The 14,873-nt window shown below is 47.4% G+C and overlaps 1 protein-coding gene across 2 annotated transcripts in view; it reads left to right on the forward strand.

The window, feature by feature from the left end:
• Nucleotides 1-14,873, forward strand: part of DHRS12 (dehydrogenase/reductase 12) — a 37,202-nt gene that overhangs the window by 13,447 nt on the left and 8,882 nt on the right. For both annotated transcript variants that reach the window (XM_059996119.1, XM_059996120.1), the window contains exons 4-5: nt 213-305; nt 1,612-1,693. In XM_059996119.1, coding sequence (XP_059852102.1) covers nt 213-305; nt 1,612-1,693 — 175 coding nt within the window. The remainder of the gene's footprint in view (nt 1-212; nt 306-1,611; nt 1,694-14,873) is intronic.

Consider the following 14,873-nt stretch of genomic DNA (forward strand, 5'->3'; position numbering starts at 1 on the left):
TATTGTATGTACTTAAAATATTTCTGGATGATTTGCAAGAAACTGTGAACAATGGTGTACTTCTGAAGAGTGAGACTTTCCATTTTGTATCATTCCAAACGATTTGATTTTTAAAACCATTTTTTTAAAAAACCATTTTTAATGAAAAGAATACATGTTATCTTTTTTTTTTTTTTTAAGGCTTTACAATTTTTTTTTGTTTTCTGGTTTAGAACATCTTTCTGCACATTGTGGACTTATCTGATCCCAAGACAGTCTGGAAATTTGTTGAGAATTTCAAGCAGGAACATACCCTCAATGTCCTGGTGAGCTTTGTAAACATAAGTAGGGGATAAATGTCATGCGTGTGCCTTTCTTGCCTGTGTGGTTGTAGACTGGTGTGTATGTTTGTGGATCTTTATGGTGACACCTTAGTGAGAATCTTTTATGGGGAGGCCTGTTCAGTTATCAGGTTCACTCATTGGAGTCAATCTAACCCTATTGGTTGGATTTGTGGGGAAAGGAAGGGACCATCCACTGGGTCTGTGGGGGGGATGGGGAGGTTCCATTTTTTTCATAAAATGATGATTTGTATACTGGTATTCCTGAACTCTGTAGATTTGGGGATTGCTACATTAAAATAAGAGGCTCAGGGGGAAATTAAATAAAAAGCTTAGTCCAAAAGAACGCTTGCTGCAGACAAGCACATCTTTTAGTAACACAGTCAGTTGCTCTCCAGAGAGAGCTAGAGGACTCAGGTGGGCTGGTGTCCTTCTCCTCCTCGCATATACTCTGAGCTGAGCTGCGAAATACCAAATAGTTTCTAATGTGCTCCGAAATGTTCACTCAGGCTCAGGTCTACTCTTGCGCTGTCCAATATGGCTACGGAGCATTTGAAATGTAGCTAGTCCAAATTGAGGTGTGCCACCAGTGTACAAATCTGCCGATGTTGAAGACTTAGTGTGAAAAATAGAGTAAACAGAGCTTCCCTTGTGGCGCAGTGGTTGAGGGTCCGCCTGCCGAGGCAGGGGACACGGGTTCATGCCCTGGTCCGGGAGGATCCCACATGCCGCGGAGCGGCTGGGCCCGTGAGCCATGGCCGCTGAGCCTGCGCGTCTGGAGCCTGTGCTCCGCAGCGGGAGAGGCCACAACAGTGAGAGGCCCACGTACCGCAAAAAAAAAAAAAAAAAAAAAAAAAATAGAGTAAACTAACATTTTTATATTGATTACATTTTGAAATGATACTCTTTTGGATATATTGAGTTAAATAAAATATTAAAATCAATTTTACCTGTTTCTTTTTACCTTTTTAATGTGGTCACTTTCTAGAAAACTTAAAATTATATACTTCTATTGGACAGCGCTGGTCTAGACGAATTCCTGGGGCACTTTATCATGAATTAGGTTGCCGGGCCAGGCCCTGGTCGTCGGAGGTCTCTGCACAGTCCCGAGGCTGAGGCTGCTGCACAAATGGCATTTTCCAGGACGGGGTTTGGAGTGAAGGGATAGTTGAGCAGAACTGTTGTCGTCACATGAATGTGGGACCAGTGGTGGTGGTGGAACTGTGGGGTTTGGGAACAGGTCCTTTGGCCCTATTTTCCTTTATTTTGAAATGGGAACTGTACTTTCTAGATCAATAATGCAGGTTGCATGGTCAATGAGAGAGAGCTCACGGAAGATGGACTTGAAAAAAACTTTGCTACCAACACTCTGGGTAAGTGTAAGCAGTTTTCTTGTTTGCTTTTAGCAAAATAAATGTAAACATAAATGATACTGTAGAAGGATCAGAAAAACATTGATCTACTTTTTGGGTTCTTGGTCCTTGGCGTGATTGCATTTACTTTAAATTTATCCTTCACTGCATTATTATTTCTTCATAAAACACTCTTTTCATGTTTTACTTAATATGTGTTAGTGCCAGGAATACTTAGCATTGTTAAAGTTTTTTTTTTCTAGGAAGCTCAAGGCTCATTATAGACATGACTTTGGTGAGAAGGGCAAGGTCATCTTAGGTAGAAAGTGCAGACATGAAAACTGTAGCCAAGGGAGCTTCCAGCCAGGGCTGAGAAAGGTGCAACCATGAGACCCGAAGATGGGCCAAGAAGGGCACTCACCTGGAATGCAGGACCCCTGGGTTCCGGTTCCTGCTCTGTAATAACAGGCTGACTCATTTTGTGCCAGGCCAGTGATTCTCAAAGTAGGGTTCCTGGGCCAGCAGCATCAACATCACCGGGCAGCTGGGTAGAAACGCACATTCTTGGGCTTCACCCCCAGCTCTACTAAATCCAAAACTAGGATGGGGCTGAGAAGTCTGTGTTTTAACAAGCCCTCCGGATGATTCTGATGCACACTAAAGTCTGAAAACCAAGGTACCAGGATTTTAACCTCTTTGGATTTTCTCCATCTCAGACCAAGGGGTCTGGAGTACAGATCTTCCTCAGCTTATATTGGGGTTAGGTCCCAGCCAAGCCATCATAAGTTGATCATATAGTAAATTGAAAATGCATTTAATCCACCTAACCTACCGAATATCGTAGCTTAGCCCAGCCTACCTTAAACATGCTCAGAACACTTACATTAGCCTACGGTTGGACAAGATCATCTAACACAAAGCCTAATTTATAATGAAGTATTGAGTATGTCATGTAATTTATTGAATACTATACTGAAAGTGAAAAACAGAACGGTTGTCTGGCTCTAGAATGGCTGTAAGTGTGAGCCTTGCTCATTATTGTGATCACCTGGCTGACTGGAAGCTGCAGCTCGCTGCCCTGCATCCCGAGAGAGCATCATACCGCATATCATCACCCCGGGAAAGGTTCAAAATCCAAAATTTGAAGTGCGATTTCTACCTAATGTGTATCGCTTTCACACCGTCATGAGTCAAAAAATCATAATTCAAACCATCATAAGTCAGGGACCAACCGTAGACTATTTCGGTGCCTTTCAACTCGGAGATGCAATGAATCTAAGATTCTCCCCAGTGACTATACCATTTCCTCATAGGAAGTGAAGCCTTTAATAAGGCATTTTAGTTTTTATTTATTTAATTTATTTTTTGCGGTATGCGGGCCTCTCACTGTTGGTGGCCTCTCCCGCTGCGGAGCACAGGCTCCGGACACGCAGGCTCAGTGGCCATGGCTCACGGGCCCAGCCGCTCCGTGGCATGTGGGATCCTCCTGGACTGGGGCACGAACCCGTGTCCCCTGCATTGGCAGGCGAACCCTCAACCACTGCGCCACCAGGGAAGCCCCTTAATAAGGCATTTTAATTCATCCTAAGTCACAAGATGAATGGCGGGGGTTCCTGTGTTTGTCGTTGAAGGTGTCCATTAAATAGTAACCCTCTTCCCAACCAAGAACTGAACAATTTGAGGATTAAGACAGTGGATGAAAGCCCCAAATCACTGTTGTTACGGATAAGGCTGGTTGAAGGGCATGGCTCACGTGAGAGCCAAGTGGCTTCCTTAATGCTAAACCCCAGAGTTAGCCAGCCTCACTTGCTTTGTTGCATCTGGCTGGCCTCAGACAGACACCACCAACCCCTCCCAGGAAGAGGAAGACGTGGGGAGCAGAGCTCAGCAAGCCCAGATTACTGCCCCTAAGTTTACTCCAGTTTTTAAGTGGTCCCTGTCCTCGCAATGGAGAGAGGAAGGGGCTGAGGGAGGATGTCCATTGTTCTCCCTCCAGGAGAAAGAGAGCATCTGGAGTGGGGAAGAACCTTTCTCCCTGGCACTGAGGTTGCATTTATTTCTTCTTAAACAAATCCCTGGGAGCTTGCTATGAAACGCTGCAGGTTTAGTACAAAATATTCCCAACGTTCGCTTTGTTCCAAATGTGGTATCCTTGCCCAAAGTACCAAAAGTACGCACATGTGGGGTCATGCCAGGGTTTGCCTTCTAACTCTCCTGGATGGCGAGGACTCCTAGGGTCCTAGCAGCTGGCCTCCCAGGTGGCTGCTCTCCAGGACCAGCTTTGTGATTTGCGGGGCCCAGTGCCAAACAAAAATGGGGGCCCCTGTATTCAAAAAGTGCAGGGCCCTGTGGGGTTGCACAGGATGAAGCCTGCTCTGCTGCTTCCCCACCTGCCCATCCACCACCCAGCTAAATTCTACTGGGTGTGCGCTGCATGCTGGGCACTCGTGGGTGGCGTACGTATATATGGCACTGAACCCACGTGACCACCCTATGATGGAAGTATTCCTGCCTGTACATTACAGATGAAAACACTAGACTGAGAGAGCTTGTATAACTTGCCCAAGGTCAAGTGGAGGAGCCAGAATTTGAACCCAAGTCTGTCTGCCTCCAGAGCCCATGTTCATAACCAAGATGAGTTCTACCAGCCCCCAGCATCTCCTCCCTCAGACCCATCCCTGCGTTATCGTGAGATAAGTGCTAAAGGGAGGCTGGGAGGGGAGTGACCAGCCGTGCCAGGAGAAGCATGGCCCAGGGCTGGGGACACTGCTTAGAGGGCCTCCTGGGAATCTGCCTTGATTGAGAATGTGGGGCAGATCTGATAGACTCTCACGGAACTGCCTTTTTTTTTTTTTTTGCCACGCTGCAAGACTTGCTGGAGCTTAGTACCCCCACCAGGGACTGAACCCAGGCCACCGCAGTGAAAGCGCAGAGTCCTAACCACTGGACGACCAGGGAATTCCCTTTTTTTAAAATTTTATTTTATTATTTATTATTGTTTGGTTTTGCTTTTGCCTCTTTGATTATACAGCTGATTATGTTGTACTTTTGTTTTGGATCCGGTCTGCTTCTAAGGACCTTGATATCTCTTCATTTTCATTTCCTACCTGTGTTAGAAACATTTTATTGATCTTGCCAACCTCTCTGAGAAGCATAGTAATTCTCATGCTTAATATTTATTCCTCCTCTCCAGAGGGGAAGACGTAGTCCAACATACACAGGAGCGAGTCAGTGACAGAGAGGGCAGCTTGACGTACTTCTGCTTTACAGATGAGGAGATACAGAGAGGTTCAAATATTGTCATTCTGAAGCAGGTGCAGAGCCAAGCAAACAGCCCATACCTCTGTCTGAGTCCTAGGAAACTGCTGGCTGCCTTTCTAATGTGAAACATGTTTTCATGGCCTGATTATGTAACACAGGTTAGGTTGTTTGCTATGTTCTAAGATTCCGTTTGGCCTCTAGAAATACTTCCAATCCCCAGCCAAACATCAGTAGATTCCTGATACTCTGAGGACAGGACACAGTAGGATTTGCAGAATTTATCACCAGATCCTAAGAGTTCGGGAAGTGGTGGATTAGTGAAATACTGTCAGAGCCCATGGCTGCATGTGGCTCTTTGTGAAGACATCACAGTCTATGAATCAGATAAAGTTTGGAAATCATTCTCCCTCTCCTTTTGCGGGGATGGGTGGGGCATGGAGAGATTTTCATAGTTTACTCTCCTAGGGACGAAAATGAGCTGCCCCAGGGTAGATTTGTGGGGAGACGAAGCGTAGAGGTGAAGTGATCTCATGAGACAGATGCTGTTTGGTCGCTGTACTTGCCCCTGTGTTTCGGGTCTTCTCAAACCATATCCGTTTTGCCTGTTGGCGTTCAGTGGCATTCAGAGCCCGTGAGGAGTGAAGACGGATGTGGGGGGGGGGTGGGTGGGGGCAGTGCTTTGCTGAGTGCTGTGCTGGCAGCTGGCCACAGCCCGAGCACCCGCCGATCACAGCTCTCACCCGCCTCTCAGCCCCTCTCACCCCCGGCACACGAGACAAGGATGCCATCCACCTCCTCCGAGACAGCTGTGTCATCAGTTAATTGGCTGTAATAAACAGGCAGTGGTGCCTTAGATCTTTGGGAAAGTTCAGTTGAGGTCATCTTGGAAGGACGCGCCTACATCAGTGCGCGGTACATGTTCTGTCCCTTCACATTCTGTTATTTGGGGCTTTCTGCTCACTGGCATAGCTCCACACCCAATGGTAACTGCTGTTTAAAGCAGGGACCCAGGGGCCAGAAACACCTTGATAATAATAGTAATATTAATGGCACACACTGAACCCTTCCCATGTGCCAGGGGCTCCACTAAGTGTTTTTCTTGGACAATCTCGTTCAGTTCTCATAACAACTTTATAGATTTCATAAACAAGGAAACAGGACCAGAAGTAGTTTGAAATCAGAGTCTGAGTGACTCACCTTCCTAAATAAAGGACAACAAAATTATATTTGGTCCATTTTTGTTATAGGCTTGTATCTGTCAGCTCTTGCTACATAACAAACAACCCCCAAATCTCTTAGGCATACAATAAATAAGCATGTATTTCTTGTTGACTCTTAGGCAGGTCTGCTGGGTGGGCTAACGTCGGCTGAGCTCAGTAGGGTATCTCTAAGCAGCAAGTTGGGTCTGCATTATGTTCCAAATTCTTGCATCCTCCTTGGACCATTAGGCTGGCCAGAGTGTGTTCCAGTGGCAATAGCAGAAGCCCAAGTGTGCAAGCACATTGCAAGCCCCTGCTTGCTTCAGATCTGCTAACGTCCAGCTGACCAATGCAAGTCATTTCACAGAGCCCAAAATCAAGAGTCAGGGAAACATACTCCTCCCAGGCAACTGGGGAAGAGAGGGTGAACATTGTCAAACAGTAATCTACGACAAGGGTCTATTTTATTACATTCTAAGTCTTTGGAAATGGGTCATCTGAGTTTGATGTGGTAACTATTAACCCCAAATATTTAATGAGCAAAATATCTTGTTTGTTCAATAAACATTTAAAGAGCACACACTGTAAGCTGGACCCTGTGGTCAGCGATGAGGATTCAGAAATTATATGGACTCCTGGTCCAGTGGGGGAATCAGACACAAACGATGTCAGTAACCACATGGTTAAGTTCTCTTTCCGTCCATGAAGGGAGCTGGGGTCCAAACCCCAGGAAAGCAGAGAACAGTACTTCCAAGGTGAAATAGCCCTCAGGCACTAAAGGTGTTTGGTGCCAGGCATTCTTATGTGTCAATAAGCCTTACTCGGAGCTTCACCTATGTGCCATTTGGCTCCTAAAACCTTCCAGCTCCCAAACCTTCAGGATTCCCAGAAAGACACAGTACCTGGGGCTAGTAAGCACTGTAGAAATGTCAGCTAATAACATCCAAATCCCTTCACCTGGAACTGAAGTCCTTTGTTATGGTACCTCCCCCACCTGTCCAGACATACTTCCATGGTTTCCCAGCATGGATCCTCTGCCAGTCAGCCCATTCGTTTTGGAACCTGTCACCGCAGGATACCTCCATGCTTTTGTTCCTGTGGCTCCGGTGCCTGGAACGTCCCCTTCCTGGTTCACTTTCACTTCTCCTCCGTGACTCGCTGGGAGCACGCCAGCCTGGAGCTTGGCCAGCGCTTCTCCTCCTTTGGGCTCCCAGAGCACACTCTGTGACCCTATCTTAGCACCATAGAAGTCACCCTTTGATAGGTGGTTTCTGGCACAGAGCATGAATCACTGAGTGCACGCACTGCCTGGCCCTTGCGAGGAGCTCAGTCCGTTTTGAGCTGACCTACTGGGTGGGTAATCCAGTTCCTCCAGCTACGTGACTGTGTGCAAAGTGCTTAAACCTCCTCAAGCCTCACATTCCCATTCTGTAAAATGGAGACCATGATGCCTTTACAGGCTAGAGGTGAGGGTTAAAGAAGGAGTTGTAAGTTATTTACCCAAGAGAAATAACGTGTTCACGCAAAAATGTGTACGCAAATGTTTATAGTTGCTTTATTTTTGTTCATAATCACCCCAAACTGGAAACAACCCAGATGTCCTTCAACTGGTGAATAAACTGTGGTGCTTCCATACAATGGGATGCTATTCAGCAATAAAAAGGAACAAAACATTGATGTTTGCAGCAATGTGGCTGAATCTTAAATGCATTGGCGAAAGTCAAGCCAGACTCAAAAGGATACATTGTATGATTCTGTTTATATGATGTTCTGGAAAAGGCAAAGCTATGGGGACTTAGAACAGATCGGTGGTTGCTGGTGGTTAGGGGTGGGAGGAGGGTGTGACCACAAAGGTAGTAGGTGACTGTGAGGGAATATTTGGGGTGACGGAATGGTTGTGAATCACAGCACAATCTAATGCATAGAGTTACCCAATTGTATGCATTTGCAAGAGCTCATAGAGCTGCACACACCCCCGCCCCCCCCCCCACAGAATTTTACTGGATGTAAAAATATATAAGAAAAAGCAAAAAGATAGGAAAGTATCATAGCTCTCCGCACAGTGAGTCTGTTTCTTGGTAAGAAGCAGACTATTTGCTATGATTGACTTGAGGTGCCCTCCTTGAATCAGTGCGCTCCCAGAAGGGGCACTGTCTTCCCTCCAGCCTAGAGCACAGGTCACCCTGCTCACGCCTGATAATAGAAGGTGCTAAAAGGCATCAGTTGGTGAGGAGTAAACGCAGAGGCACCTTCCATGCTGTGCTGTGCAGAGGCCGGAGAAAGTCCTTCCACTATTCCAAGGATAGTGGAATGCGCAAAGGCTGTGGACGGAGAGATGGCAGTCTTGCTGTCCAGGAGAGTCTTGGGGTGAGGGAAGGTGACCCCATGAGGAACCCTTGACCGGAGCCAGAGTTCCTGATTTCTGTGAGCCCACCTGGTTCTGGGTAAAACTGGGAATCAGGCAGTAGTCACAAAAGAAAAGGTGATCAGCCAGCCTCAGTGTCTCATTGGCCTTCCCATCGTTCCTCAGTGGCCCCATCGTTGTCCTAGAATTTTCTCTGCACCACCTCTCCCCTAAGAAGGCCCTGAGATGCAGGGAGAGAGGAAGATGCAGGAGGAGGGAGAGAGAGAGAGGGCTGCTGTCCAGCTACATCAGAGGGCTCCCTTAGGTGTCCTTCTCCTGTTTTGAAATCTGGCCCCAAGATGCCCAAGCCCCTCTGATCTCTTCAAACGATGGAACGAATGGACGCTGGAGTATTATCAGGTCCCCAGCAAAACCAGTATGGCTTCAGCAGCATCCCGCATTCTGCACCATTCCCAGTTCCCTTCCTCAAGCCTCCTCTGTTCCTTCCCTCCAAACATTTCGTCTCCCCTCTCTCATTCCCTTGGGCTACACTCCTTTCTGGGTCCCAGCTCACAGCTCAGTAACCAAGGATCTGTGCTCATCTTAGCAGGTACCATCTTAGGACTTTGTGGGGGGGCAGGGTAGGGAGGTCGTGTTTATTCAGGATCGCTTTTTTCTGATCATAAGACAAATGTGTCTTCTTTTAGAAAATAGGGAAATAAAAGTATCACAGAGAAGCCAAGACTCTCCCGTAATTCCATCATTAAGATAAAACCACCATTAACATGGGTCTGTTTTTTCCAGCCTTTTTCTATGTGTGTCCCCTACTCCGAGGAGGGGCCACAGTGTGTATACCATTCTGAGTCTTGTGTTTTTCCAGGTAGCATTATGTTATAAATGTTTTCTCATGTCATTAAACATCCTGTAAAATGTTCCTTCTCTTTAGAATATATTCTGTTGTATGAATGTGCCATAGTTTAGTATGTTTAGCCCCTATTGTGGGATATTTAGCTTGTTTCCAACTTCTCACTGTTGAAAATGGTTCCACCATGAGTACCTCTGTTCATTCATTTTTGTGTGGATCTTTGCTTATTGCCTTAGGATGGATTCCTAGGAATGAAATTACAGACGCCTCGTTTGTGACCATTTTTGAGACCTTTGACCAAATTGCCAAATACATGATACATTAACCAAATTGCCCGCCAGAAAAATTGGAGCAATTTGTATTCCCACCAGCATTCTTAGTGCTTATCTCTCCCTATCCCAACAAGCTCTGGGTCCCACCACCTTTGCAAAAGTGATAGATGAAATCTGGCCTCTTACTTTTCTTTGCGTTGCTTTGGTTTCTAGTGATATTGAACTCGGCGATGGTGCTTATTTATTGGCTATTTGTATTTCCTTGCAGAGTTGCCTGTTCATGTCCTTTGCCCATTTTTCAATTGTGATCATCGTCTTTTAAACTGTTGGTTTATAAGCCATTTGTGGCACATTTATCACAAGTGCGTTCCTCCCTGACACCTCCTCCTCCCCAGTTTAGCAAATTACTTTTTAATTCTGTTTTTGGTGCTTTGGTTGGTCACACAGAAGTTTAAATTTTCTATGTAGTCAGGCTGTATATCTATTATTAAGACTGATTTATTCGTTTTTATGGTTAAAAAAAATCCTGGTTACTCTAAATACTTGTTTTTTCCCCTTATTCTCTTACAACATTTTCTCTTATTTAGCGTTTTCGTCCACTGGAAGTTATTTGGGTATTAGGTCGGTAAGGACCCTTTTCTCCTCTTTCTTTCTCTCTTTCTTCTCACGCTTTTTAATAAACAGTGTCACAGCTCTGCTTACATATTGCATAATCTTTCCTTTCTTTTGAGTTGTGATGCTCTCTCTCTCGTGTACCAAATTCTCACTAAGTTGCTTCTCTTTCCAAGCTCCAGTCCGTTCCACCGATCTAGTGATTATTGTCACGACTGCACTATTCTCATTATTCACATACATTTTACTATCTTCTAGGGCAAGCCCTAGCTCATCACTCCTCTCATTCTTGAGACATTTTCACCCAGAGGACTGATAGATTGGGGTGAGGAGGCTAGACTTCAGGCATCAGGGGAGACTGGTGGGGTCTGGAGCTCCTGAAGCTACAAGGTAGGACCCCTCGGCCCCCAGAACGGCTTTGGAGCCCTGGGTGAGGCTCTTGGTCTAAAACTGCACTGCGGGGGGGTGGGGGGGTGGCTGTGCCGCCTTCCTAAGGCCAGAATGGATAAACCCAAAAGTCAGAGATCTTCTGCCCCTTGGCTTTGGTTTTCTGCCAGCCATTGAGGCTGCTTTGGATGAGGCAGAAACACCTTCCAGAGCTGAGCCCCTGGGCCACGATGGGCCTCCCCACCTGCCTGCCCGCCATTCCGGGGTGGGGTCTGAGCCACTGCAGTGCCCGGGCCGGGGTGAGCTCTCTCGGGGCCCCGTGGGGACCACGCCTCCTGTTCTCCCAGCCAAGGAGCACTGGCCCCAATTCAGGAAGCCACTGAGGTGCCCGACCCCATCCTGGCCCGGGGGCCCAGGACCTTATGGGTTGATCTGGCTGGGATTCCATGGGTGTTTTTAAAGGAGAGCTACTCACAGCAGTTCTACCACACACCCATTTGGGGAATTTTAAAAACAAAATCCCAATTAAGCACCTTCATGCTTTTAATAAGCCCATTCTCTCCCTGCTGTAAAGCAGGCTCTTTCCTTGTGCCCCAGGTGTAGTACCAACAGCCTCCCTCTCGGATGTGACAGCAGGGAGTGATGCAGTCATCTTCCACCAGAAACACTGGTTGAGCTGTAGCACCCTGAGGTACAGACCTTGGATGGCCTGGGGAGGACAAGGAAGTGATAGCATATTCACTTTTGTGGGTTACCTGGAGCCCAAGACAGGTGCCAGAGCTCCCCCCTCTCCTCTCAGGTGGACCCTTCCCACCTCACAGGTAGAGCTCACAGGTGTCCATTCCCACATTTAAACAATGCTGTCCAGCTGCTCACAGCTTCAGCCACCCTTGAGTGAGCCCTCCCACCCCCAGGCTCTTTGCACAGACTGTGCTCCACGCCTGGACACCCTCCTCCCATCCCTACCCTCTCCTAGCACCCTGCAGCTTAGTCCTGCCTCTCTCGCCTCTAAATCTTAGCTGAGGTGTCACCTCACTGCTAACTCGGCCCCGATGCCACCGCCACCCCACCCCATGTGCTCAGAGCAGTCTCTTCTGCACAGCACTGACCTCACTGTGGGTGTAGGTTCATTACATAATAACCTGTTAATGCCTGGTGAACACCCTGCAGTCAGGGAGTTCTCACAGTATCCCTAGTATTTATCACTGGGTCTGGCATTTAGCAAGTGGAACCGGAAGCGGGGGAAGTTGAGGTTGGGGGCAAAGGGAAAGATCTGACTCATCCTCACCGCTGTCTGACCCCAAACCAAGAGTAAATACCCCACGAGAAACTGATGACTCTAATGCCTCTTAATGCCTCATTTTCTCTGCGACTCTGTGCTCCCAGCTTCCCCAGGTAATATGATCTTTGAAATGGTCTTTATATAATTTGTAAAGTCAGTGTGTGAGGCCCCTAGGCTCGCTATGGGATGTTTGTGTTATTGTACCAATGGGAGAGGTACCCAATAGTATTCATCACGCAACTGTCTGCTCCTTTAACATCTACACCAGTAACCTGCCAGGGGTAGAGGGACAGTCATTTTCTCCGGCAGATAGTACAATTGGTAGGAGCATATACCCGAATACACCCGCTTAGTAACCAATGTGGCTTTATTTCAAGCTGGCTGTGAAGGTTTCTTAATAGAAACTCCAATCAGTTCTCCTATGCTAAATGTAAACATTGCAGTAGATTTTTCTCATCAAACAATACTTTTAATGCTACTGAAATATATCATACCCATGATGTGGTATGATTTCAGGAGCACCATGAGTTTATTATTCGGATGGAAGTGTGGTTTCAGGCGTGCTTTAAGAGTACTCCGCACCTCTCCTTCAGCGTTACCCGGATGTTACAGTGTAACATCCCTTCCTAATGAGCTTATAGAGAGAGATTGGCTTCAAGTCATGTACCCATGTCATAAAGGTCCTTGTTGCCGTATTTTAGAAGACTACGTCCAACATAAATTCCACTCCCAAATCTCTTTCTCGTAATGAGCCTCCATCGACATAATGAGTTCCTTGGAAGGAAGGCATTGTGTAAATTAAAAATACTAATGAGTCATAATGATAATGAGTTATTTTCCTTATTACTGGGAGCAGAACTCAGCTTGGGCACATTATCCTGTGGCTGAAGGTGTCTTCCCTACACCCAGACCTGCCCTCCCCCAGGAGCCCAGACTAAAATAGGTTCTCTTTTTTTTTTTTTTCTCTCCTCATCAAAGCTCTGAATCCCCCAGATGTCCCTGATCTTGGCTAGTCAGTCTCGGGGGAATGGAAGTAACTAAACTTGTTCGTACTGAGATAGGAATGACCCGGAGGCACCCGTAGCTGTTTCCAGCAGCGCTCTGCTTGCACCTTCCCAAGGATATTCCTATTAGCTGGTGAGCGCAGGTGAGCTGGTGGATTTTCTAGCTAAGGCCAAGCCCAGTGTCTTAGGGATTGTCTGGTTACAAGGAACAGGAACCCACTCAAGCCGACTAAACAAAACTGATTTACTGCGGGGGAGGCAAGGGCAGCCTTCACAGAACTTAGCGGCAGAGGCACAGCTGGGCTTTGGGAGCGTCAGGGACAGGACAGGAGAGCGTGAGGAAGCGGGGTGAACTTTTCCTGTTTCTCTGGGACCCTTGTCCACAGACTCTATCCCAGCCCTCCTGTCTCTGCAGGATGCTTTTCCGGGCACATGGGCCAAATATGGCGGCCGCTGAGTCAAGGGTCCCGTGCCCACGCTCTTGCGGGGAGGGTTCGACTGGTACGGCTTGGCTCAGGTGTCGCCCCTAACTCAGTCTCCTCTGCCCATGGGGTCGAGGTTGCGTGGCTCAAACACAGTGCCTCGCCCCGGGTCATGACTCGGTTACGTGTTGTTACAGGATGCAGGGCCCAGCCCTAAGGGGAGGGGATGGGGCACATCTCCAGAAGAAGTCTACCACGCCAGGTCGAGGAGTTTTCTGCTGAATTTGGTTGGGCGCCTGGAGTGTTGAAGGGCTTTGGGGCAGGAGAGTTGCATTGTCGCCCGTGTTAACAGCAGGCCCGTGGTAGGATCTGTGAGCTGGGCAAGGAGCTCCTGGTGCCATGTTCATCCTAAAGGAGCAGTGACTTGCAGACAACGGGATTCATTCCTGCTCCCTTGGCACCGGAGTCGGTTGGGACTCTGTGGTTGAAGGACTAAGAAAAGGGAGATTTGCCATGTTTTCCATTCTGCATGGACTTGCTGGGAACTTGGAAAAGTCACAGAACCTCTCTGGGATCCTCTTAATTCCAATTCTTTTAATTAAAATAATAATATATATATATATATATATAAATATACACATACATACTACTTATATATTTTTGTTATTAATTTAGCAGATTCTTTTAAAAGATCTTATTGGCTTTATTCAGAGATTCCTAAATTGGGGAACATCAATCTAGCAATAGATAGGAGCCTCAAAGAACTGTACGAGGCAAGAAATGTTATAGGCAGAACGGAGCAGGAACAGGGAGGTTGTACTGGGCATGTAGCAGATTCTTCCTGTGTTTCTCTTTGCTGGCCTGGAAAGATGCTGAGGGTACACAGGAAAGGCCTCAGAAAGCTGGCTAGGAGGCTGGAGGACGATAAATCACTTGTGGCTGGAAAGAGAGAGGCTTCATCTCCTTCTCAGGGAGGAGAAATGCTTGCTGTGTGTGAAGAGTGATATATGTGCTTTGAGATGATAAAGCTGGGGACCTAGGAGGCAAAAAGCATACAGAAGCACACGATGGCTCAGATCTGCTGGGGGCGGGGGGACCCAGAGAGCAGGATGGGAGAGGCCCGTTTTGTGGATTTGGAATGCGGGAGATTTTTTTTTTTTTTAATGATAGAAAGGGCCCTGAAGGTCTGCTGCTAAAAACTGCAGTTTCTCCAGGAGTTTAAAAAAAATCACCTACCACCTGGCTGTGCCCTACAGGTGAGTGTATTTGGTAGGGATGAATGGCCCAGCTAGTCTTCCTGCCGGTGACTCTGTCAGCATCTAAACTGATACCGGTAGGGTATATTCTCGCAGAGGATGAAGCAGAAAACAAAACACATCACTGGTCTCCTGGGTCGGGGGAGAGGCGCAGAGGGGCTACCCCAGCTCTCATCCGTCTAGGAGGAGCGCCTGGCCAGTGGGGTGAGCGAGTGCGGGCGAGTCCCTCAGGGCCTCTGGGAGGGAAGCAGCGGAGCCTCTGGAGGAGGGGTGCAGGCCTGTGGTGTGGAACCTGCT

This window comes from Delphinus delphis, chromosome 18 (assembly GCF_949987515.2).
Source record: "Delphinus delphis chromosome 18, mDelDel1.2, whole genome shotgun sequence".
Lineage (NCBI taxonomy): Eukaryota > Metazoa > Chordata > Mammalia > Artiodactyla > Delphinidae > Delphinus > Delphinus delphis.